Source organism: Mauremys mutica, chromosome 3, assembly GCF_020497125.1.
Source record: "Mauremys mutica isolate MM-2020 ecotype Southern chromosome 3, ASM2049712v1, whole genome shotgun sequence".
Taxonomy (NCBI): domain Eukaryota; kingdom Metazoa; phylum Chordata; order Testudines; family Geoemydidae; genus Mauremys; species Mauremys mutica.
In genome coordinates, this window is record NC_059074.1 from 115,580,722 (window position 1) to 115,606,358 (window position 25,637).

Below are 25,637 nucleotides of genomic sequence, written 5' to 3' on the forward strand. Positions count from 1 at the left end.
AGGGACAACCAGTCCTAAATGCTCAGTTACTGAGGGACAATCTCCACTCATTGCTATATTGGCTTTCTACAACCAACTCTCTGTAAAACTGATATACCCAAATATTTGGATGCTAACACCTAAACTGTATAATTAAATTTATTAATCTAAATTTGGGTTATTGCTGATTATGTACTATATGTATTTTATGATTTTTAAAGCACCCTTTGTACTTTTGAATAATTTAAGCACTATACCCAGATATACCAACGCAATTCCCTTAACTGTGCATTATAGAATTTTAACCTTAGCTTTAATAAAAATTCAGGTTGTGTTTAGTCTTGTTCAGGTAATTTATAGTCACTATGATCATGTTTATAGTGAAAGATTTGAGTTAAATGTTACAGTTTGGGGGCCATTTTAACATAATTTAAATGAAGAAATACCTGTTTCTCCTGGGTGATGGTGGGAGATGATTTTGAGGTGATTGATGACACGTGTGAATTTGAGGACATACAAAAGAAGACAAGCATTTTAAAAGGTCTAGTGATACAACACTGTCCACAAGGGGGCTCTACTAAACCCTGCTAATTTCCTAGTTGTCTTTCTCCTCCCAGAATTTCATAATGAACACTGATGGAAGAAAAAATTTTCAACTGACTTCCGTCATAAAGAAATCACACTGCTTTTATATGGTATTTACAGCAGAAAGTATTAAATAAATATTTTGGAAACTTTTAGTCTTCTCTCAGAAAAGGTGTCCTATTTTAGTCTCAAATGTGGAGTGCACTTTAGGAAATCCACTACTGCAATCTTGTGTGCTAAGTCCTCTTACCACTGATTTTTAATGGAATTATTCTGGTTCTATTTCAACAGCAGGGCTGGCCTCTGGTTCATGCTGTAGGCAAATATTAGACTTGGGGTGGCCTTACCCTACTCTGATCTCCGTCCCACCACCTCACCCAACAGTCCACTTGTCTCCCTGTCAGTTTCATTTCTTCCTTCAAAAGATTGTTGTTCTTTATATTCTGTTGCGTGCAGAGGGTATGTGTAGTTTCTAGACATGCCCCAGAGTCCTTAGTACTGACTGCAGCTATTCTACAAGTGACTGGTATATTTGAAAGGCATAAAGGCACCTGTCGTCTAGGACCCAGAGAACTAGAAAGGACACTAATTTAAAGGGACACCAGGCAGGGGCGGCTCTAGCAATTTCACCGCCCCAAGCACGGCGGCATGCCGCGGGGGGTGCTCTGGCGGTCTCCGGTCCTGCGGCTCCGGTGGACCTCCTGCAGACATGCCTGCGGAGGGTCCGCTGGTCCCGCGGCTCCGGTGGAGCATCCACAGGCATGCCTGCGGGAGGTCCACCGGAGCCGCGGGACCAGCGGACCCTCCGCAGGCACACCTGCGGGAGGTCCACTGGAGCCGCCTGCCGCCCTCCCGGTGACTGGCAGAGCGCCCCCCGTGGCATGCCGCCCCAACCACGCGCTTGGCGTGCTGGGGCCTGGAGCCGGCCCTGACACCAGGTGTACAGAAGCTTCACCATCAGAGTGGTTTGGAGCAGTCTTTTGGCAGATGACTTTAGTGATTCCAATGCTATTCCAACAACTGAACATTGGGTCTCAGTTCTCTGCTGCCTTACACTTTGTAGAGCCACTTACATTTGCTTTGCACAGATGTGAGTGACTATCCAAGATATAAGGCAGTGGAGAATTGGAGCCCATTAGGAAGTTGCCAAGGGCATGACGAGTGTTAGCTTTGCTAAGTCCATCCACTTGTTACACTCTTGTTGCTTCTTTCACAATGGGGAGAGATGGCTGGAATGTTCCTGCTAAGCTCTCATAGCTTTATTCAAAGGCATTATTAAGTTTTTGGGTTAGGGAGTCCATGAGATTGAAGAACATACTTCCTTAATAAATTAAGTAGGATTAAACTGGTTTTGCACAGCATTGCATTCTATTTTGTTATGATTTTGAAATAACAAATTAAATGGTTAAGTAGGACCTTCAGTCTTCCACTTCCACACATACAGATTGAAACCTCCCGTAGGTCACCTACAGAGAGGACCATATAAGATAGCCACCGCACAATTCAGTACAGATAGTCTCTAGCAAGAGAGAGAGGTTAAAGACTGGATTATAGCAGAGGTGTTGCTATTTGGGACTGAGGTACATTGGCAGAATTAAGTATGAGTGTTTATACACCTTCCTATACTCTTTTCAAGTCAAATTAGGGATGTTACTCCTTCATTTTCATTCAACCATTCATTTTTTTACATTTATTTTTAAACACACTGCTGGGTTGAGATCATCATAGTGGTCTGTATGGATATAGACAGAAGTTTGCACTGTTTCACAATGGACTTTCATTGCTATTTTTCAATTTTTCCATAGAGCGAAGGGCCCAATCTTTGAGGCAGCATTTGCCCCCAACAGAGACATCAAAGGGAGTTGAGGGCATCCAATGGAGGGTGGTAGTACCAGTCCCTAAATTTGCTAGTTTATAACCATGAATGGTGCCATCTGGATATGCATTTGTATTTTCGAATCATATAAAGATGACTAGATAAGACTGTCATCTCCTTTTTTCTGCCTTGATGAGTATCTGGCCTACTTTTAGCAGAAGATTCTTCATCTTCTGGGTTTTATCTACTAGGAGTTAGCCTTCAAAGACTCATTTCCATGATCTATCCTCATTTTTATTTAAAAGCCCTAGACATTTATTCCTGTTTTAACTGACATTTTAAACCGATTTGGAATAATACATAGTTACATGATAAACCTTTACCAGTTGGAAGTTATGCTGCTAACAAATCGACCGGAGCCAGTACCTTTTCCCTTTCAGTTAGGAACCAGTGCCTTATTTGGATAAACAGCAAAGAGTCCTGTGGCACCTTATAGACTAACAGACGTTTTGGTGCATGAGCTTTCGTGGGTGAATACCCACTTCGTCGGATGCATGCATGTATTCACCCACGAAAGCTCATGCTCCAAAACGTCTGTTAGTCTATAAGGTGCCACAGGACTCTTTGCTGCTTTTACAGATCCAGACTAACACGGCTACCCCTCTGTTATTTGGATAAGAATTTCTCCTGATAGAAACTTAAATATTTAATGTCCTATTACATGCCACTGTTGAATAAAACTGAAACTTACAAAATTTTCCCTTGCTCCTTTAAGGTACAGTACCATACACAGCGTGTTCTAGTTCCCAATTTATTTTCAGCTTAGGCCTATGTTAAGCCTCTCCCCTTGCAGCAGTTTTGTGTTTTCTCCAGGGTCTGAAGTCAATGCATCTTTGTGTAGCTATATAAATGTCAGACCTGAAAGGAGAAGTCAAAGCTTCTTCACAATATGTTCTGGAATGACATGGGGCCAATGCTCCTACCCACTGAAACTCACACGAACTGCAATGCGAGCAGGATTCCGGTGCCCCAGATCTCCAGTTTCTTTTCCAGCAACACAGCTTTGCTCATCTGTCCTGGTGGCAGAAAGTCCACCCGTGGCAGGACTATAACACTTCAAGCCTCCCACAGCCTGTTCTCCCCAACCCTGGAGCTGAATGACATTGCCCAGAAGGTGGGTGAGGTTGGCTGTGAAGAGGGAGGGCTAGGATGCCAGCAAGATGTGCTGAATCAGCACATCTCCCTGAGGGTCTTTAAGCTACCCTCTTCTGATGGAGGGGGTACCTCCACTCCTTGCCTTCCCCTCAGGGATGAATTTCTCCTCAAGGTCAGCTACCCCTACATGCACAAGTGGTGCTGCAACAGGCTGGAATCAAGATCATTTTCTTAAAATTAACTAGGTTTAGTCTTAGATCTTCTAAGAAACTACTGCCAGCATCTTAGGTGTGGCTGAATAAGGTTAAGGGTCATATGATCCCACGTATTTACTCTTCAAATCAGGGGGATTGTGGGTCTGATTATTTTGCACCCTAATTTTCCCAGCAATTTCCAATTGTTTGTTTGAAATGGGGCCATCAGATTTTCATTGTGAGGGATTTCAACTCTCCCTCTTATTTTCTGGGACTTTGCTATCAGAATAATGGGGGTTCTGAATTTAGCACTATTGTATAAATAAAGGTCTTTCCATTTTGTTTTGTGACACTTCAGTTTAAGTTATGGACTACCTGCTAATTCCATACATTTAGGTTTTTCCCCTCAGCCCATCCTTCCTGGGTTACCACAGATGGACAAGTCACAGTAAATACAGCCACAAACCTCAATGCATCGCAGAACTAATGTGAACTTCTAAGGTTAGAAAAATTAGGTTACAGTTTTAGAAAAACACCCTTTCCCCCTCTCCCCACCCTAACAACTGGCCAATAACAGTGCAACAATTTCCTAAAGTCCTGCAGTATAGTGTCTGTCCTATATTGCTATATATTAGATTCCTATTCTGGATTCTCCAATTCATCTGAATCAAAACTCAAATTCACAAGTGGAATGGCTGAACATAGACTGTGGCTTTAAATCCCTCCCCACTCCAAAACCCCCAAACCAATTAACTCACTCTTGTTCTGAAGTTATGGTGGAATAGTTACTTAAGTAGTTAAGTAATGCACTTGGTACCCAATTGAACCCCCACCCCACCTTGTGCACAGAGTGGGTATGAAGTACTGCCAGTCAGAATAGTACCATTTTATACCCACTTTGCACTGTGTAAGTGACAATAAAGTGCTGGGCAATGATCTGTCAGTTTCTTGGTTATCTTTGAAGTTCTTCAGCCCAGATCTCACTCTCTCTCTCTCTCAAATCACACATGAGAAGTGTTTGTTAATCTCAGCCTACTAATTGCTGGAAGTTTGCCCTTCTCATTAAACCAGAACACAATCTGGCACGGTATATCAGGCAGGGCCCAAAGGTTTGCAAGGCAGATTGTGATGCCCTGGGAGAGTTGTGTAAACAGTGTGCACAGAGCCACCTGTTTCTAGCCCTGTTACAAGCACTAAACATTCATAAGACTCCAGTACAATCAGAGGGAAAAATCCTTGCCTCTGCCAAATGATGATCTGAAGAGTGAGCATGTTTATTTTTAATGTTATACTCTAGGATTATACATGTTTTGCCCCCTCTGCTGTTTCCCTGTTGAGGTACCAGCTTTTTCTTACTTTCTTTCTTAGAAGTGTTTGGAGTATTGCTTAAGTACAATTAATTTAATCAATTAAGGCATGAAAAGAGTACTCTAATAGTCAGAATGTCTTCTTTTTGGTTGTCCAATGCTGAAAGTTAAGTTTTCCCATTTTAAGTAGCTTGGAGAACCTTGAGTGGGGCCAGTTTTCAGGACTTAGTAGTTAAATCTCTGCCTTGTCCCCCCAGACTTGTGATGCAAAAAGAGAATGTTTGCTAGACAGCTCGGTCTAGCAACCTAGAAACTATGAGTTAATGGATTAACAAAGAGAAGACAATTTAGAAGATTGTCTGTACAAGAACATTTTCTGCCTAGTATCAGAGGGGTAGCCGTGTTAGTCTGGTTCTGTAGAAGCAGCAAAGAATCCTGTGGCACCTTATAGACTAACAGACGTTTTGAAGCATGAGCTTTCGTGGGTGAATACCCACTTCTTCAGATGCAAGTAGTGGAAATTTCCAGGGGCAGGTTTATATATGCAGGCAAGAAGCAAGCTAGAGATAACAAGGTTAGTTCAATCAGGGATGATGAGGCCCTGTTCTAGCAGTTGAGTGAAAACCAAGGGAGGAGAAACTGGTTCTGTAGTTGGCAAGCCATTCACAGTCTTTGTTTAATCCTGAGCTGATGGTGTCAAATTTGCAGATGAACTGGAGCTCAGCAGTTTCTCTTTGAAGTCTGGTCCTGACGTTTTTTTGCTGCAGGATGGCCACCTTAAGATCTGCTATTGTGTGGCCAGGGAGGTTGAAGTGTTCTCCTACAGGTTTTTGTATATTGCCATTCCTAATATCTGATTTGTGTCCATTTATCCTTTTCCTTAGAGACTGTCCAGTTTGGCCGATGTACATAGGAGAGGGGCATTGCTGGCATATGATGGCATATATTACAGGTGGCCATCCTGCAGCAAAAAAACTTCAGGACCAGACTTCAAAGAGAAACTGCTGAGCTCCAGTTCATCTGCAAATTTGACACCACCAACTACAGAACCAGTTTCTCCTCCCTTGGTTTTCACTCAACTGCTAGAACAGGGCCTCATCCTCCCTGATTGAACTAACCTCGTTATCTCTAGCTTGCTTCTTGCTTGCATGTATAAACCTGCCCCTGGAAATTTCCACTACTTGCATCCGAAGAAGTGGGTATTCACCCACGAAAGCTCATGCTGCAAAACGTCTGTTAGTCTATAAGGTGCCACAGGATTCTTTGCATTTTCTGCCTAGTGTGAGAATTAGGACCAGATCGTGAGTTTTATTCAGATTTTACTGGTTTCATTGGGAATTTTTCTTGAGAAGGGAGCTCAGGTGTACTCTCTTATAGTTACTCTGACACAAATTTAGCAAGACTGGCCCCTGGAGGTAAGAGGCATGAACTGAACCAGCTAAACCCAATGTGACCTTGAATGAATTAATTCCCATGGAAGAGAGGTGATGTTTCCATCAAGGTATTAGACCTGGTCAAAAAATGGAAAAAAAGAACTGTGAACTATTCTGAGTTTGTTTAGCAGGGCTTGAAATGGAACAATTTCTATTCAACATTTTTTTTTAAATTGCCTTCTCCTCTTTCCCCTCTAACCCCCATAGTGTAATAAAATGGAGTAGTGTCCAAATTTCTTTTCCATTCTAAGTCTCCAAAGTCAGAAATGTTGACATGAGTGGTGCCTTTCCATTTTCCAGAAGAGGAGGGTTTGAGAGATACCTTCAGAAGCTATTTAAATGAGGCCTTTAAAAAAACAGATAAGGCCGCTCAGCCTGGGAGTTTGTATCAGGTTTCAGAACCAAGGAAGGCTTTGTGGCTAGCTTACTCTTTCCTGGGGATCCCATCTTAGAAGGTCTCCCAAACTCATGTTACCAGGTTCTCTTGCAGGAGCAGATCTTGGACCAAATCGTTTGGTTTTGGTGTTGAAGGAAGAGGAATTTGCAGACATCATACTTTGGCAGAGTATCTTTCAAAGGTGCAAGTTGTCCTGCTAAATTCACAAGGAACACTTTTTAAAATCCTTTAGATGCACCTGCCAATTTATGTAAAACCTCAGCAGAAACCAACTAAAAGTGGCAAAACAGCTAACTTCCATATATGTGTTCAGATTTAGAATGTTTTGCAATTTACAAATATTTATACTAACATGACAGAAAGGAGTTGACTCTGTGATTGCTCTGCTAGGTGTTAAGTGGAAACAAGGAACTGTTAAAGAAAGTAGGTATGTAAAGAGTATGTGTATTTATTGGCATACAAGGCTCCAATCCCCTAACTGCCAACTATAGCTAAAAATGATTAGTTAGTATTAGAGCTAGGCATGCAGTTCCCACAGTGTGGAGGCAACACCGAAAAAAGTTAATCTCCTAACATGGTAAGTTAATCATCTTCAGTCTTTACTTGTTGTAAGTTTTGCATCTCTAGGGCCAGTCAAAACAAATGAAGTGGTTTATATTGGCTAAGCCTTTCATTTCTGGTTCTCCAGGTTTCTTGCAGCGCTACCACCATTCCATAGAGTATTAAGACATTCTAGCTACTGTACATTTGACAACACAGCAAGTTTGCCTGCAAAGAATCTTTAACTATCCAAGAAGACAGACAATCCTTGCTGGGGATTCTATATTAAGAAGAATCAAATGAACATTCTGCAAGAGACAGGCATGCCCTAGGACGATGTGCTCTTTTCCTGGAGCCAAGACACGAGCTCTCTCTCTAAGGGCTGGTCCACACTAAGAAGTGGGGTCGAACTAGGGTACGCAAATTCAGCTACGTGAATAGCGTAGCTGAATTCGAAGTACCCTAGTTCGAACTACTCACCCATCCAGACGCCGCGGAATCGAAGTCCGCGGCTCCAAGGTCGACTCCGCCACCGCCGTTTGCAGTGGTGGAGTACCGGAGTTGACCGCGGCGCTTCCGGAGTTCGAACTATCGCGTCCAGATTAGACGCGATAGTTCGAACTCCGAGAAGTCGAACTCACCGCGTCGACCCAGCTCGTAAGTGTAGACTAGCCCTAAGATTGGATGAGCTTTTGAAGTTGATGGGAAAGGATCCATTTGTGATGGTTCCTATCAGCACTAATGAAAGTACATCACGGGATAGGTCTCAGACAACAGATGACTTCAGGGAAGGGTGCTGAAGAAAAATCATATACAAACAAACTCCAGGGAGATCCTTCCTGTCTTGTGAGTGAATGAAGATGGAAGGCAGAAGATTCTGGAAGTGAACCACTGGTTAGGTAAGTGGTGTAGGGTGGGGAGTTTTGGTTTTGTGGAACATTGATTCTCCCTCCTGCTGAGGAGAAGGCCATCCAAACTATACAGTCCCCTCTCCCCACAGAACGAGGACCAATCTCCTCGGGGACAGGCTGGCTAGAGCAGTCAGGAGGGCATTAAATTAACAACAAAAGGGAATGGTAAAAGGCAGGAAGATATGAGCTCTCAATTAGCACAAAAATGAGATTTGAGAACAAAATTAATCAAGGAACCAAAGGATATGAAGAGAAGAAATTCTTTAATCATGTTCACACCAGTGCTAGGAGCCTGAATAGCAAACGAGGAATTGGAATTGCTCATTTATGAACATAACTTTGATCTAGGTAGTATCACCAAAACCTAGATGGATGAGTCATGTGACTAGAATGTTATAGCCATTGATTTTAACCTCTTTCATAGAATATCAGGGTTGGAAGGGACCTCAGGAGGTCATCTAGTCCAACCCCTTGCTCAAAGCAGGATCAATCCCCAGACAGATTTTTGCCTCAGATCCCTAAATGCCCCCCTCAAGGATTGAATTCACAACCCTGGGTTTAGCAGGCCAATGTGCAAACCACTGAGCTATCCCTCCCCTCTCTTTAGGAAGGATCAAATGGGAAAAAGGGGAGGAGGAGTGACACTATGTCAAAAGTGGCATCATCTATTTTCAAGTCACTGCTAACTCAGAAGAAAATTATCTCGAATGCTTATGGATCAATATCCTAACAGATAAGCACAAGATGGGGTAGTAATTGGTGTCTGTTACAGACCACCAAATCACCCAAGGGAACAGGATGACAGCCTGCTTACGCACCTATATTAGACCTCGTCTTGACAGAGAAAGAGAAATTGATTACAGAACTAAACATTAATGGTAGTTTAGGTACAAGTGATCATAATTTGATTACATTTCTAATATGCAAACAGAACAAAGTCCAAACCAATTATATACATTTGGGACTTTAAAATGGCCAATTTCACAAAGATAACATGAATTATGAGATAAATCAATGTAGAGGAAGAATTTAAACCATAAAAATGTTTGTGATAATTGGGAATAGTTCAAGAACACTTTACTAGATGCCCCAAAAGCTATAATTCCACACTCAAGGAAGAAGGTCATACTGGTTAAAAACACCTAACTGGTTTAGAGGGGAAGCAAATGAAGTGATCAACCAACCAACCAAATAATGTGTATATTTCCATAACAAATGGATGAAAGGGGAAGTTGATGATAAAGAATGTAAATCAGAAGCCAGGAATTGTAGAAAACTGATATGGGAATCAAAGAGATACAAGGAGAAGTTGAGTATCAGAGGGGTAGCTGTGTTAATCTGGATCTGTAAATGTAGCAAAGAGTCCTGTGGCACCTTATAGACTAACAGACGTATTGGAGCATGAGCTTTCGCGGGTGAATACCCACTTCGTCGGATGCATGCATGTATTCACCCACGAAAGCTCATGCTCCAATATGTCTGTTAGTCTATAAGGTGCCACAGGACTCTTTGCTGCGTTTAAGGAGAAGTTGATGGCCAGCAGAATTAATGACAACAAGATAGAGTTTTTAAAGTATATTGTGAAACTGAAATAATCCTAACGACTGTATTGGTGCATTACTAGATGGAAATGGTAGAATTATCAATAATAATACAGAAAAGGCAGAACTGTTCAATAAATATTTCTGTTGAGTATTTGGGGGGAAAACAGATGATGTAGCCATGTCATATGATAAGACTCTTTCCATTCCAATAGTAACTCTGGAGGATGTTAAACAGCAGCTACTAATGTTAGACATTTTTAAATAATCACATCTAGGTAATTTCCATCCAAGAGTTTTAAAAAGAGTTGGCTGAGGCTCTCACTGGACCATTAATGTTGATTTTCAATAAATCTTGGAACACTGGGGAAATTCCAAAAGACTGGAAAAAAACCTAATTTTGCACCTCTATTATGAAGGGTAAATGGGATGACCCTGTAATTATAGGCTTGTCAGTCTGACATTGATCCTGGGTAAGATAATGGAGTGGCTGATATGGGACTCGATTAATAGAGTAAATGACGGTAATAGAGCTGATGCCAATCAACATTGATTGATATGAAATAGATCTTGTCAAACTAACTTGGTATTTTTTTTATAATATTACAAGTTCAGTTGATAAAGGTAACAGTGTTGATGTAATATACTTAGACATCTGTAAGGCATTTGATTTGGTACTGCACATTTTTATTTAAAAATTTAAACAAATACAAAATTAACATGGCACATGTTAAATAGTTTAAAAATTGGCTAACTGATAGACCTCAAAATTTAATTGTAAATGGGGAATCCTAATCAAGTGGGTTTACTTCTAGTGGGATCCCGCAGGGATCAGTTCTTGGCCCTGCACTATTTAACATTTTTATCAGTGACCTGGAAGAAAACATAAAATCACCATTGATAAAGGTTGCAGATGACCACAAATTGGGAGTGGTAAATGATTAAGAGGACAGGTCACTGATACAGAGTGATCTGGGTTGCCTGGTAAGCTCTAAGTAAGAAAACTACACATTTGAATATGGCTAACAGTAAACATATCCATCTAGGATCAAAGAACATAGACCATACTTACATGATGGAGATAAAAGAGTGACTGAAAGAGACTTGGGGGTCATATTGGATAAATCAGCTGTTCATGAGCTCCCAGTGAGACACTGAGGCCAAAAGGGCTAATGCAATCCTTGGATGTGTAAACAGGGGAATTCCAAGTAGAAGCAGAGAGGTTACTTTACCTCTATTGGGCACAGGTGCTACTGCTGCTGGAATACAGTGTCCATTTCTGGTGTCCACAATTGAAGAATGTTGGTAAGTTAGAGAAGGTCCTGAGAAGAGCCCTGAGAATGCTTAAATGATTAGAAAACATACCTCACAGTGGTAGACTCATGGATGTAAGGGGTGACTTGGTTACAGTCTACAAGTACCTACATGGGGTATAGATGTTTAATGATGAGCTCTTCAATCTAGCAGAGACGGGTATAATATGATCCAATGGCTGGAAGCTGAAGCTAGACAAATTCAGACTGGATATAAAGCACACATTTTAAACAGTGAGAATAATTAAACACTGGAACCATTTACCAAGGGTTGTGGTGGATTCTCTATCACTGGCAATTTTCAACTCAAGATTGGATTTTTTTTTTTTTTAAAAGAGATGCTCTACTTCAAGAGGAATTATTTTGGGGAAGTTCTATGGCCTGTGTTACACAGGAGGTGAAACTAGATGATCACAATGGTCCATTCTAGTCTTGCACTCTAGGAATGTGTTTTTACCTGTAGTGAAATGGTTAATGGAAAGGACAGTTTCTCTCCTACCTCTCCCTGTAACAGCCGGCATTGACAACCCACACCAATAGCGCTGGAACACTTTTTATAGTGGTGGTGAAGCAAGTCAGCTAACTGTAAAGCAGTGGTCCTCAAACTTTTTACCTCATGCTCCCCTTTACCTCTGTCCACGTCCCCCACCCCCCCAGAGCTGGGGCCGAGAGTGGGGCCATGGCTCCGGGGGGGGGGGGGGGAATGCGGACAGGGGCAAAGGGGCTAAGGTTGGGGCCACAGCTGGGGGTGGCATGGGCTGGCAGCTGGAAGTGGAGCCCCAGGCAGGGGGCCAGCAGCTGGGAGTGGAGCCTTGAGCAGGGCCAGGAGCAGAGCTTCAGCACCCCCTGCACCTCTAGTTCCTGCCCCTATGACCAGCACTGTTTTGTCCTTCTAAACTGCTAACGCTTACCGTCACTAGGCTTCCGGTGCTACTGGAGATAGCTTCCAAAATTAACAGATGATACTTATTTAAAAAATACATAGTTTAAAAAATATAACCCGCAACATACCTAATCATTCTCATAAGGTACACAGAATAGCTTTCTGAATAAAGACCTAATGCTGTTAACAAGTTCTCTGTTAGGAAAGATATTATATCCACAAACAAAGGTGTGGGTATTTGACTAAGTTGCTATGTAAACAGAGTCTTAATCCTCATTTGACTTTAACACTGGGTGGAATGAAAGAAAACTGAAATATCACATGACTCGCTAGGATATTTTTAGAACTGTAATGACTTGTCCAGAGCTGTCAGCTAATGAACTAGCACCTTGAACAGATACAGCCTTGTTATTGACAAAAGTGAAAGCATTCATTATAAGCTGCGCAAGCCATGCTCCGAGGTGGGCAAGTATTATATTTATTTTTTAATAGCAAGGAGAGTGAGGCACAGAGAGGGTAAGTGATCTGAATTGTCCAACGTCACACAGATTGCTGGCAGAGCTGGAAATAGCCATCAGCATCAGTACTGGCAGGTTCTATTAGAGCATTGTCACCAGTTATGAACCCAACAACATCTCCATAAAGACATCTGGTGAGATTCATAATACTCCAGATAGAAGGACTGATGGAACTGGGGTGAGTCTGGGTACATTTAAGGCCAGCATAGTTTTTTATGATAATCTAATATGACTTCCTGCATAATATGGCTCCAGAGAATTTCTTGCCTGCAAGAATAATCAGCAAGTCAGGTTTCTCATGTAGGTTTTTTTATGTATATAAAAGCTATTAGAGAAAGTGAATGAGGGAAATGAAGTAGCATGCTGGCTCCTTGTAGCCATAAACAAGCTCACAAGACAAATTCCGCACCAAGACAAATATTTCATTTTGACTCAAGCTCTAAAAGGGCCAAAATTGCCTTTCAGAAATGACTCCCTCTCAACCCCTCCCACTCCGCGCGTGCCTTCTTTGGGTTTTAATCACAGATTCAGAAGTTAGAGGTGGGAGACCCATTAGGTCATCATTCTGCCCATGCAGGATTTATTTTCACCATTATATTTTCCAAATATTGTCCAGGTTAGTTTTAAGAGTCACAAGCAATGGCATTTCCACTACATCTCTCAAGCTAGCCTGTTAGACTTTACTTTTAAGATAGAAAATAGGCTTACCCAGACAGGGTTCTTCATGCACAATCAAGTCCACATTAAGAAAAAAAAGTCAGGATATGATTAGCAATAAACACTTCTACAAAAGCAGTTGAGAGTACACCCAACATTGTAATGCAATGATGGATCATATCTACACTGAATATGCACAAGCTGTTCAAATGTATGGGAACTGCATACTACCCTGGAGGCTCTCCAAGGGAAACAAAGCTCTAAGAATGTGTGAGGAGAACTGATTATTCAAATTTCTATCCCAGTGCAGTCTATAAAGATCCATAAGTAAAGTTGATACTTATGGCCCCGCATACCCTTTATACAGGCCAGAGGAGAGCAGAGGCAGCACAGTGCTTGTCTTCACATGTAAGACCCTTTCAGACTCTCTTTGTTGTATGGAGTGAGCATATAGCAAGAAGCAAGATAGCTTTCTAATAGCATGTCCTCACTCACTCTTTCTTGTTCCCATGGATCCTCTGGTTCTGTGAGAGCTGGAAGTTTGTGTCATTCTGTTCCTGCTCTTGTGGCAAAGAGGAGGCTGTGGTAGGGAAGAGGTTCAGAATAGGCTGTTCCATTGTGATATTTGGTACCCTCTGATGTGCATTTTTAGATGCAGGAAAAGGAGCAAATGGCTGACTTAAGTGTAAAATAGGAGAGATGTACACAGAATGGCCACTCCAAAAAGACTCAGATGATTATATCTTTGCATAGGCCCCTGAGCAATTCTGAGAGTAGCTTTATGCTTCATTAGGACTAGCCATTTGTGTAATGTTAAGTGTCTATATAAATTGGAGCCTTCTTTATTATGGCAATAGACACCTTAGAGATACAGCTCAGCAAAATGATTAATTGAAGTTATTTTGAAACAGAAGTTCATAGATTTAAGCTTCAAACTCCCCAATCCAACTCTTCCTTTAAGAATAACTGAGTAGCAACAACTTTCCCTGCTAAAATAGTGCTTTTTGCTATTTGAAAGATCACAGTGGAAATCCATTTTTTAATGCTCTCAGACTAGAGAATTTAGTTAACAGTTTATTAATTCAGCAACTAAATTGCTACAGCACTATATAGTTCTCATTTCTGTCCATTTACCTCCCAAATGAATGCAAAGATAAAGTGTTTTGAAACATTTCTTATAGTTTAGAGTGAACAATGTAAATACTAAAAAATACCAACTGAAACAAAAGTGTCTTAAATGTAAAATTAAGACATTTTTCAAGATCATCTACCTATCTGAGTTTTACACCTGCTACTTCCTCATTTTATGATAGTAACTTTGAAAAGGAAGCAAAATTAAAGTCGTATTTTCAGTGCCTGCTCCCTTATCTGTAACACAAGAGGTCCAGAAAGAGCAGAGAACTATTTAATAACATTCGTATGTAGAAAAATAAAGTCTGACTTTCAGCAGTGTGACTCTCAGAGAACTCGATACATTCCCAGCAACTGGCAGTTTTCACTCTCATTGTTTACCTGTGTTGGATATGATACCAAGTACACTACGGGACATACCATGAGCAGCTGCAACAACAGCACCAACAAAAGCAACATGTGTTGTTGGGCCTTTGGTTTCCAGGCGCTTGAGACACAGCAGATGTTCCTTCATTTTGTGACTGCTGCCTTTTTCTCATTTCAGCTACTTCAGTACCCAAGTGGCTACAAGAACACAGACATAAAAGATTTATAGAATTACTACAGACAAACATGAAGTACAATCACATTTTCTACATTAATTATATTAAGTCTCTCAAAAACTTTTGGCAATGAAGACAAATAACCATCATCTGTGCTGCCTAAGTAGTAATTTTACAATAAAAACATTTTGCTAAAACAATACATTCCAGTGACGTGCTTATGCTACAGTACTTTAGAGTTGTTCCTGTTCTTATCACTTTGACTAGAATAAAAGGCTGTTTGTTATCCTTACAATCACTAGCACACACCTCACCGATTGTATAGCACTTGTTAGAGCTTAAAATATTAATGACAGTATGACTATCCAACTTTTTTTTGTTTTTTCCATCTCTCTAAAACTATTGTAAGATGGTAATTCACTTGAAAACATGAGCCTGACTTTGATCTTTGTTATTCCAATGTAAGCTAGAATTAAACTGCCCTGAAGTCTGAATTGGAACACTACAACTAATGTGATGCATCAGTCAGGGCCAATACCTATTATTTACCATTAATTAGTCCAGATTAGCATTACTGTAGGTTTGGCTACTGGAGTTATCTGTGCATCCAAGGAAAAGTAAACATTTCAAAATCTTTCCCAGTGTTAGGCTTTTTGGCTAGGCAAGTTTTTCCTTCCCTCATCACCAGTACTTCCCAGATTTTCTGAAATCAAGATATTTTTTCCTTCCAGTGGTTTGTACTTATTCCAGCTGGAATTAATATTCTATGTATTAGCTGAACTTTTCATATGACGAGAATAAGAGTAAAGTTAGGTTTATTAAGGGATTTTAGATTTTATTAAGGGATTTTTTTCCACTGGTGCACACAGTATGACTCAGTTTGCATACACCGAAACAGCAGCAGTGAAAGTTAAACCTTAAATGGCTTCTTTCTAAAATCACTGAAGTATTTTCAGCACTACATTTCATAACAGTAGCTAAGGGAGTCTGTGGCTATACAGCCACACATTCCCACCTCTCATGTGACAGGGGTATTAATTACATCAAGTCAGGTTGAGACACTGGGGCTTGGAAGCATTTCAATTTTTTGCCAGAATTGATGTGCTTTCAGACTCTCATACCTTTCTTAAGTGAGTTACTCACAATCTCCGTCCCCTCTCCCAATCCCCCCCCCTACAAAAAACCAAACCCACAACTGTCTACACCAGCAGTTTTAAACCAGAGGTCTGGGACTCCCTGAGGAAGCTACAAGCAGATGTCAGGGGGCTGCCAAGCAGGGCTGGCATTAGACTTACTGGGGCCCAGGGCAGAAAGCCGAAGCCCTGCCACACAGGGTTTAAGTCCGGGACGCTGAGCCCCACTACCTGGGGCTGAAGCCGAACCCTGAGCAATTTAGCTTCTCGGGGGCCCTGTGGTTGGGGCCCCAGGCAGTTGCTCAGCTTCCTTCCCCCTAGCTCCAGTCCTGGCTTTTATATGCAGAAAAACACTTATTGTGGCACAGGTGGGCCATGGAGTTTTTAGGACTCAAGTATTCGATCAAGTTAAAATGAAAGATCATATTAAACAGTGATTGATTTAAGTGAAAGGCACTACATATATATATATAAAACCTATCACTTCCACCATTCAGGTATGAATATCAGAAGTCAACTGCTCTGCATGCAGGGGCGGCTCCAGGCACCAGCACGCCAAGCGCGGCATGCCTGTGGAGAGTCCGCTGGTCTCGCGGCTTCGGCGGACCCCTCGTGCCTGCCGTGCTTGGGGCGGCAAAATACCTAGAGCCGCCCCTGCCTGCATGAAGGTGTGTGTTAATGTTATTGATGCTATTTCTTATGGTTTATATTTGCAATTTATAGGGAGCCATACATTTGTGTAGAGCTGGTTGAAGATTTAAAGGTCAATTTTTTGTAAAATATTGAAAGTTACAGGACAATTCTTCAGCCAGCACCAAGTGTTTATTAACATTTGCCATAGCTGAGAAGAATGCCTTCATTCTGGTGATAGTGTTATATTTTGTTTACCAGTAACAGAAGAAGGGAAGACTGCTACAGCATGAGACAGGCGCGGCTCCAGGCCCCAGCACGCCAAGCGCGTGCTTGGGGCGGCATGCCGCGGGGGGCGCTCTGCTGGTCGCCGGGAGGGCGGCAGGTGGCTCCAGTGGACCTCCCGCAGGCGTGCCTGTGGAGGGTCCGCTGGTCCTGCGGCTTCGATGGAGCATCTGCAGGCACGCCTGCGGGAGGTCCACCAGAGCCGCGGGACCAACGGACCCTCCGCAGGCACATCTGCGGGAGGGCCACCGGAGCTGCAGGACTGGCAACCGGCAGACCGCCCCCCGTGGCATGCCGCCGTGCTTGGGGTGGCAAAATGGCTAGAGCTGCCCCTGGCATGAGAACATGTAGTTCAAAACACCTGACATGTTTAATGTCACTTTACCTGAACTACATATAGGGATGACTCTGCTGTGCATGCATGATGCAGTTAACCTGCTTTATAATTATCATACCATGCTCTGAACTGAACCTATAGAAACCATGCACTGACTAGTGTATGGGTGCTGATGAAAGATCTTTCATATGGTATGTTCTCTTCTTGAGGCCAACACCTGAATTCTAGAAACTTTTGGACATAACTTCCCATAATTTAGCAGTCTCAGAAATCAACAGGACTACTCATGGGTCTAAGTGTTTGCAGGATTGGGGTTTTGTCAACAAAGAAATATTGGTCCAGTAGGATTAAAAATGAAAAAATTCTCCAATTTCCACATATCTTTAAAGTTGTACAAGAAATGTAGGATTATTGCATGTCAGAAATACCCATTCCCCACATTTCCCCAGGAAGAGCAACAAAAGAGATGTTCAGGGGGCACAGTCTCTTCCAAGTGCTCTGATTATGCTATACAGGCTGATGTAAAGGATGAAGAGAAAACACTAAACATGATGGCAGGGCATACAGTGGTGCAAAGGCTAGTGTTTTGCGGAGGGTTGAGAATGTGGTAGATTGACCACACTTGTGCCTTCATAGTCCCAATATACAGACACTCCCTGACTTATGAAAGCATTCTGTTCCGGAACGCCTTGCGTAACTCGAATTTTGCGTAAGTCAGAAACGTATCTCCAACCATGACGCTAAAAAAACAACCAAATAACAACAACAAAAACACCACCGCACCTCCTATTTCTAGCTTACGGAACTTTTTCCATGAGTGTGAGTCTGCGTAAATCGGGTCTTGCGTAACCCAGGGAGCATCTGTAATGTGCAGGGATCTTGGTGGCACAGAGGGCTTGGGCACTATTTGCTCTCTGCAACCCCATCAAGTTCATTTTTGGTCACAGTTGATACAATTTGGAGCCTCCACCTCATTTCACAGTATGTTTATCTAAAAATACAAAACATTGCTTTAATTTGACGTGACTGGCAGTCTGCTCTATCCACGTTCAAGACTAGAATAGCAGAGGGTGTTGCTCCCAATGACTGAGGTGCATTTGCAGAGCTTACACAGCACCTGGCTTAAGTCAATGCTATCAGTCCTACACTTCGGTGAGCACGACATTCCCTCAGATCCTATAAGGGAAAGTTTATAAGCAATCAGCAAATCCCAAGGGTGGCGGTGCAAGCCAGACATTCATTTACTGAGCACAGAGGTGCGGGGGTGATCAGGAGTCAAGCTTTTCGTCTTTGCTTGCTTTGGCTGTTAACTACTGTATTTGCAAATATCATACCTGATTCTATTGTCTTCTCTGACAAAACTCCCATTGATTTCATTAAGTGTTTAGGCTGTAGGAGAGGGATTATCAAATTCATTCTTTGGATCTATTCAGTGATTGAGCTATGGAATGTAAACAGTGACTTAGTCATATGATGGGGATGCCTTTTGTCTGATCCAGGTTATGAAAATGAAGTTTAGAATTCTAAACTCAGATCAATGTAGAGAGATGATTGTTTGACTGGAACCAAATGTAAGGGAAAGACAATGGAGATCCAAAATTATGCGACCTGATTTTGAATAGAGATTCTGTGATAGCGATACAAGCTGGAATGACATATTTTGAGTTTGCATTTTAGCTTTTGAAAGGTCTCACTCTTCCTGAGATCCCAGAGAGAAATCAGCTCTGTGCTGGGCATGAACACTGTGGAAATAAGGGACAAAAGTCCATCTGCCCAATAGAAGCAGCATCTCTTCCTAGCACTACAAAGGAGATTAGATAGACTCTCCTATACCAGGCAGCACACCATGGGCCCAATTCCCTTCTCACTTATTTACATCTGGATATTTCCATTTGCTTCAATTTTATGACCCCCAATTTGTGAGATCAGAATCTGGCAACATTTTACCCAAGAGGTTCAATTCACTTTCTAGGGGTTATCTAGGTACTATGGCCCTCATCACCATAGCATCTGAGCACCTCATAATAATTAATGGATTTTATCCTCACAGTGCCCCTGTGAGGCAGGAAAGAACTATCTCCATTTTACAGATGCAAAAGTGTGGTACAGGGTAGATTAAGTAACTGAATAACATTTACATAATTTTGTAAAGTAGCAAAGCAAGAGAAACATATAAATCCTTTGTGTGCAGTCAGACCAATATTAGTTTAAGATTAAATGAACAAACCCTGTAAAACTTGGAGTCAGGCTCATTGTCAGTTGTATGGCGTTGACTGCACTAAGACGCCTACTGACATATTTAGGACATAATTACCACAAAATTCACTGTAATTAGCACAGAAATCCCCTAGCACACAGAGCAATATCTTGGGAAGAGACCTCAAAAAGAAGGGAATTTATTAAGAAACATTTGCTTCATTACACACCTTACAACTGGGAAAGTATAACGGATATTGACTGAGGATCTCACATGAGGCTTACACTTAAATTCTTAAATCTGTTCCCCAGAAATCCCCAAGATACAGCATTCTTCACTTTCCTGCCTTTTGGACATTGCACCAGACCCAGACCACATCAACTCAGTTGTTCTATTGTCTCCTCTCCTCTGATGCATCAAGATCAAGCTTCTTGTCCCTGCTTCAAAGCCTCGCAGAACAGTCCCTCCTCGTATCTGAGCTTTTCTTTTGATATTGTCTCGTCCCCCATCAATTGGCCTAGTTTTGATACCCCATTTACCTGCATCTCCTATAAGTTTCTCTGCACTTTCTTCCACACTGCCCCTTATGTTGGAAAGTCCTTCCTAATTTGCAAACTTTTTCCCCCTTCCCCAATCCTCACACCTCATTCAAATTTTCTCCCCTGTCACCCTTCTGCTGCAACATCTACAAGAAGTTCATAGAATCATAGAATCTCAGGGTTGGAAGGGACCTCAGGAGGTCATCTAGTCCAACCCCCCAACCAGGACATCCAGTTAGTCAAATAAAACCCCCCTCTTTATTCCATCATGCAGTGCAATAGTCCTTGTTTGAAGCAGTGTTTGAGGGAGGTTTAGGCTGGACATCAGGAAAAACTTCCTAACTGTCAGAGTGGTTAAGCACTGGAATAAATTGCTTAGGGAGGTTGTGGAATCTCCATCATTGGAGGTTTTTAAGAGCAGGTTGGACAAACACCTGTCAGGGATGTTCTAGATAATACTTAATCCAGCCATGAGTGCAGGGGACTGAACTAGATGACCTCTCGAGGCCCCTTCCAGTCCTACGATTCTATTATCTTAGTGATGTTGCCCCTAGCATAAGTCTTAAAATAGTGTTTTATTTAAGGGCGGACCCACTGGTATACCAGAGCAGTGCAAAGCTGCCAGAGTACACCAGCCTGTTTAAGCTGGTTTACAGCAGCTTGTGCTGCTCCTGTGATGCAAAGCAGAACAAATCTGGCCCTTCCTTTACAATGTACTCATGTTTTTAGGGGCTGTGTTAGTGAGACCAGTGCTAAGTGAAGGCAGGCAGGGAGAATACAGTCCTATTGTCCATCCCTGCACTCCTGCCTCCTTTCCCCTAGCAGTGCTCCCTCAATGCACAGTGGAGCCAAGGCAGCATGCCATGGCGAACCTTTCAAGAACTGATGCCCAAGCTAGCATGCAGCTACAGAATTTTTAAAGAGCAGTGACAGTTGGCTCAAGTAATTTACCAATGAGAACTCTAGACTTGTGGTCAGTCTCCCTCACACCAACTCATTACAACCAATAGACTTTGCAAGTTAGGTGTAGAGGAAGGGTTGTTGGTTGAATTACCTTAAATGTCACAATGGCCCCACTTGAGTTACCTCAGCCTAGATGTTAGAAGCAATTAACTTAGCTTAACTGCCACTTAGTTTCTTAAAATATCAATTATGCATAAGATTTAAATGCATTGCAATTATATGGAAAGTGTTTGCATTATGCACTTGTTAAGATCATTTGGGAAGAAGAGACTGACAGATGCCAAGTTTCTTAAAGGACCCCTTTAAATTGCAACTCAAACTGATTAACACATTTACTTGTAAGTTCCCCAGAAATTCATTCTGCACTCCATAAGTTCTGTACATTTGAGGATACGCTATTTTGTACTGACTCCCTTCCTCACAAACCAAGAGGTTGAATCCTGCTTTAAGTGCAAAATGAACTGCTTGAGCTATGGAGTTACAAGCTGCAACTTCATAATATACAGTGTTAATGTAACGTGCCGGTCAGCGTGTTAACATAGAATGGGAGAGGTCAGTCCAGAGGATGTGTACGTTGTAGCTCTTGAGCTAAAGAGATGGGCTTTCTATCTAAGTCCTACAGACTAATGCTTTACACTTCGAAGGCCTCCCAGTGTTTGCCAAGATGGCAGCCATCATATTATGAAGTCACGTTTTCCTTTAGTTTTCAGAGGGGTCATGTAAATACCTCATCCTGCCTCAAATACTTGTACTCCCCCAAATTACCTCCTCTCCATTATGAATGACAGGTCTAAGCCTCCTCTTGGTCCATTCCTTTTACAGTTCTATGTTGTATAATACTTGCTTGTCTCTGAGAGCAGACTTCTTCTCCGCCTACTAACTTTTCTTCTGAAGGTGGAGTAGCTTCTCAAGTAGCTTCATAATAAGTCTTATTGCCTCCCCGTGACTAGAAGTTTTGACTGCAGCTGCTCTTGCTGCACCTATTTTTTTCCCAAATGAACTCCAAGATAATGTGAGTTTTCTGCAAATAAAACATCTTTCTTACGTCAGGTCCTTCTATTCTGGATATGTTTGGCCCTTCATCGTGTTTTTTTTTTTAAACCAGTTGGAACATGGTCATAAAACAATTTGAGGTCACACAGAAACTCTCTAGCAGTAATTCATTTTAGATACTCTCAAAAGCACAGTATTTTTGCATTCATGCATCACATTGCATCAGTTTTCACTGGCAGTCATATGGTTTGTAGATCTGGCTCCTACATCTATCTAGGATGCCTGTTCTTTGGTCCCTAATTTAAATTGATCCTAGCCTGAAAACTCTTGCATTTAAAAGTCTATTCTTCATACATTTTTGTCTGTATCCTCAGTTATAGGAGCGAGCATTTTTCAATTTGTGAATCACTGAATACAATAAGTGGAATTGTAGGGAGAGGAAAGATTGCTGTCAGAGAGTTATAATTTGGTCACATCCTAAACAAGTCAATCTTTTGAAAAAACAAAAACAAAACTGTTTTCCTAAATGGTAGCCACATGAAGTAGGCATATGCAGCCTCTTTTCAGAACTGGACCCCTTGTGTCCAGAAGCGAAGACAAAGCCTCCTAGGATATTAAGAAATTATATAGAAGCTGTTCAAATATTTAATATTTTATTGGACTATCTGGGATTGCTAACTCAGCCCTACCAAAACCAGCTTGTGTAATTTGTTTGGACACTACAGAGACCTTGCTCTGTGTATAACAATGCCTTTTTATGAATCTGCCAGACAGCCTTCATGGTTGAGAAGTTTGACTGAGATGTCTTGTTATCATTTTATAGTGAATTTAGTACCCTTAGGAAGCTCCACTTAAGTCTCTACATTACAGTGCAGCTATGGATTAATACTTCTAAATCAGACAGTATTGCCCAGCTACTAAAGATTAAGCCTGACAGTAATGCATTATTTAAAAGTTTGAGATGGGTACATGCACAGTTTTTTGCTTCAGTGTTTAAAAGGAAACTTAAAACATTAAACAAGCTATGCTAAAATTATGAGAAGCACTCTGAAGCCTTCGGGAGCATTTTATAAGTGCAGGATGTAAAACTCACGAGAAAGCCTTCCATATTTCCCAAGCATATTTTATATTTGTATGTGTGGCACAGCATTGGAGAGTCCCATTTGGTACTTCACTTATCTATCCTGCTTCTCTGGCTAGTACTGACTTTGCCAAATGAAGCCGCTGGTTGCAGCTGGTGAAAAAGTTATTTTCCCTCCAGAGAGGGCTTGCAGATCCTGACATAGACATCTTTGGTCAAGTCTGTAATGTACTCCACTGAGAGCTTACTCACAGGAGCCTTGAATGACACAGAAAGCAAACAGTTCTGCTGAAGCCACCACTGTTGTAGCTCCTACATAAGCATTAGATTTTCAGTGCACTAAAAAAGCCAGATCTCATTTCACAGTTCTACTTATTTTACTGCTTTGTGACCAGGGCCGGCTCCAGGCACCAGCGTAGGAAGCAGGCGCTTGGCGTGCCCGATTCAAAGGGGCAGCATTCCGTCCGGTATCGGGGCGGCACGGCACGGCACGGTATCGGGTCTTCGGCAGCAATTCGGCGGCGGGTCCCTCATTCCCTCTCTTCCTCTTTGAACTGCTGCTGAGGAGGAAGAGAGGGAGGACCCACTGCTGAACTACCGCCGAAGAAGCAGCACGATTTAGCTGCCGCTGAAGTGCTGCTGCTTGTCTTCTTTTTTTTTTTTTTTGCCGCTTAGGGCGGCAGAAAAGCTGGAGCCAGCCCTATTTGTGACCTGCATAAATCCTGTACAATTTCATCAGAAATTTAACAATTAGAATAAGTAGGTCACTTGAAGAATTTTGACTAGAGTAAGGAAAGCAAGGTATTTGTTCAAGAAAAAATTTAAAAAACTTTTTGTAGTTTTGGTAGGAAGGTTTCTGTGGGTTAGTGTGAAGAATACCCAGAAGTCACCTACTACAGGACAGGCCCAACAAAGAGAGTAACAGAACGCCACTAGCCATCACCTTCAGCCTCCAGCTAAAACCTCTCCAGCGCATCATCAAGGATCTACAACCTATCCTGAAGGACGATCCCTCGCTGTCACAGATCTTGGGAGAAAGGCCAGTCCTCACTTACAGACAGCCCCTCAACCTGAAGCAAATACTCACCAGCAACCACAAACCACACAACAAAAACACTAACCCAGGAACCTATCCTTGCAACAAAGCTCGTTGCCAACTCTGTCCACATACCTATTCAAGGGACACCATCATAGGACCTAATCACATCAGCCACACCATCAGAGGCTCGTTCACCTGCACATTTACCAATGCGATATATGCCATCATGTGCCAGCAATGCCCATCTGCCATGTACATTGGCCAAATCGCACAGTCTCTATGCAAAAGAATAAATGGACACAAAGCAGATGTCAAGAACTATAACATTCAAAAACCAGTTGGAGAACACTTCAACCTCCCTGGTCACTCAATTACAGACCTACAAGTCACAATTCTTAAACAAAAAAAAGTCATAAACAGACTCCAATGAGAAACTGCAGAACTGGAATTAATTTGCAAACTGGACACCATTACATTAGGCTTGAATAAAGACTGGGAGTGGATGGGTCATTACACAAAGTAAAAACTATTTCCCCATGCCAATTTTTCCCCTACTGTTACTCACACCTTCTTGTCAACTGCTTGAAATGGGCCATCCTGATTATCACTACAAAAGTTTTTTTTTCTCCTGGTGATGATAGCCCACCTTAATTGATTAGTCTTGTTAGAGTTGGTATGGCAACATCCATTTTTTCATGTTCTCTGTATATATCTATATCTATATCTATATATTTATATATATGTGTATATATCTATATATAGATAGAAATCTTCCTACTGTATTTTCCACTGCATGCATCTGATTAAGTGGGTTTTAGCCCACAAAAGCTTATGCCCAAATACATTTGTTAGTCTAGAAGGTGCCACAAGTACTTCTCGTTCTTTTTGCTGATACAGACTAACACAGCTACCACTCTGAACCCTGCTCTAAGGTTAACTGTCAGAAACAGATCGGTCTCCCCCATATGTTGGAACCACATATCCCACAAATGATCTTGTCTCTAGTTATGGATCGTGGTTACCAGCATTCTCAGTTGTAATATAAGTATTTATTTCCTCTTCTGTTTCTTGGTTTCAGGCAAAAAACAAAACAAAACAAAAACAGTATCTACAGCCTCATTCTGTCTGGAGTCACAGTATTGAAACACTTAGCAGCTGTTCCAGTGTTTCCGGCATTATTCCTGGCAATAGCATCTCACTCACTTCTCATCCTCTTCTGCCCTCAAATGAGATAGTAAAAAGGCTTTACCCTTATTTTTCATCTTTATCCCTAATGGTCAGCTTTGTATACAGACTCGGTTCTTGCTTCCATAATTATTGAAGGGATTTGTCTGGAAACCCAGTATTCATTGTGGTCTGAGTTCTTCCATGCTCTGCTTCTCGTTGCTATGTTGTTTACCTGTTAATTACGCTTCCTGGCCAGGGGTCTGGCTAGACTGATCGCTGCCACCATGTTTCATGTGCTGCATAATGGATAACATGAAAGGACTCCATGCTTCTAAAACTAAATTTGCTGTTTATTAAGAGAATTATTTAAA

General features: G+C 41.8%; 1 protein-coding gene across 5 annotated transcripts in view; it reads right to left on the reverse strand.

The window, feature by feature from the left end:
• RGS17 (regulator of G protein signaling 17) overlaps nt 1-25,637 on the reverse strand; it is a 177,861-nt gene that overhangs the window by 21,322 nt on the left and 130,902 nt on the right. For 4 of the 5 annotated variants that reach the window (XM_045009284.1, XM_045009282.1, XM_045009286.1 and 1 more), the window contains one exon: nt 14,781-14,924. In XM_045009284.1, the coding sequence (XP_044865219.1) occupies nt 14,781-14,924 (144 nt within the window). Of the gene's footprint in view, nt 1-14,780; nt 14,925-25,637 lie in introns of those variants that run through there. The other variant, XM_045009288.1, reaches the window with a different exon arrangement.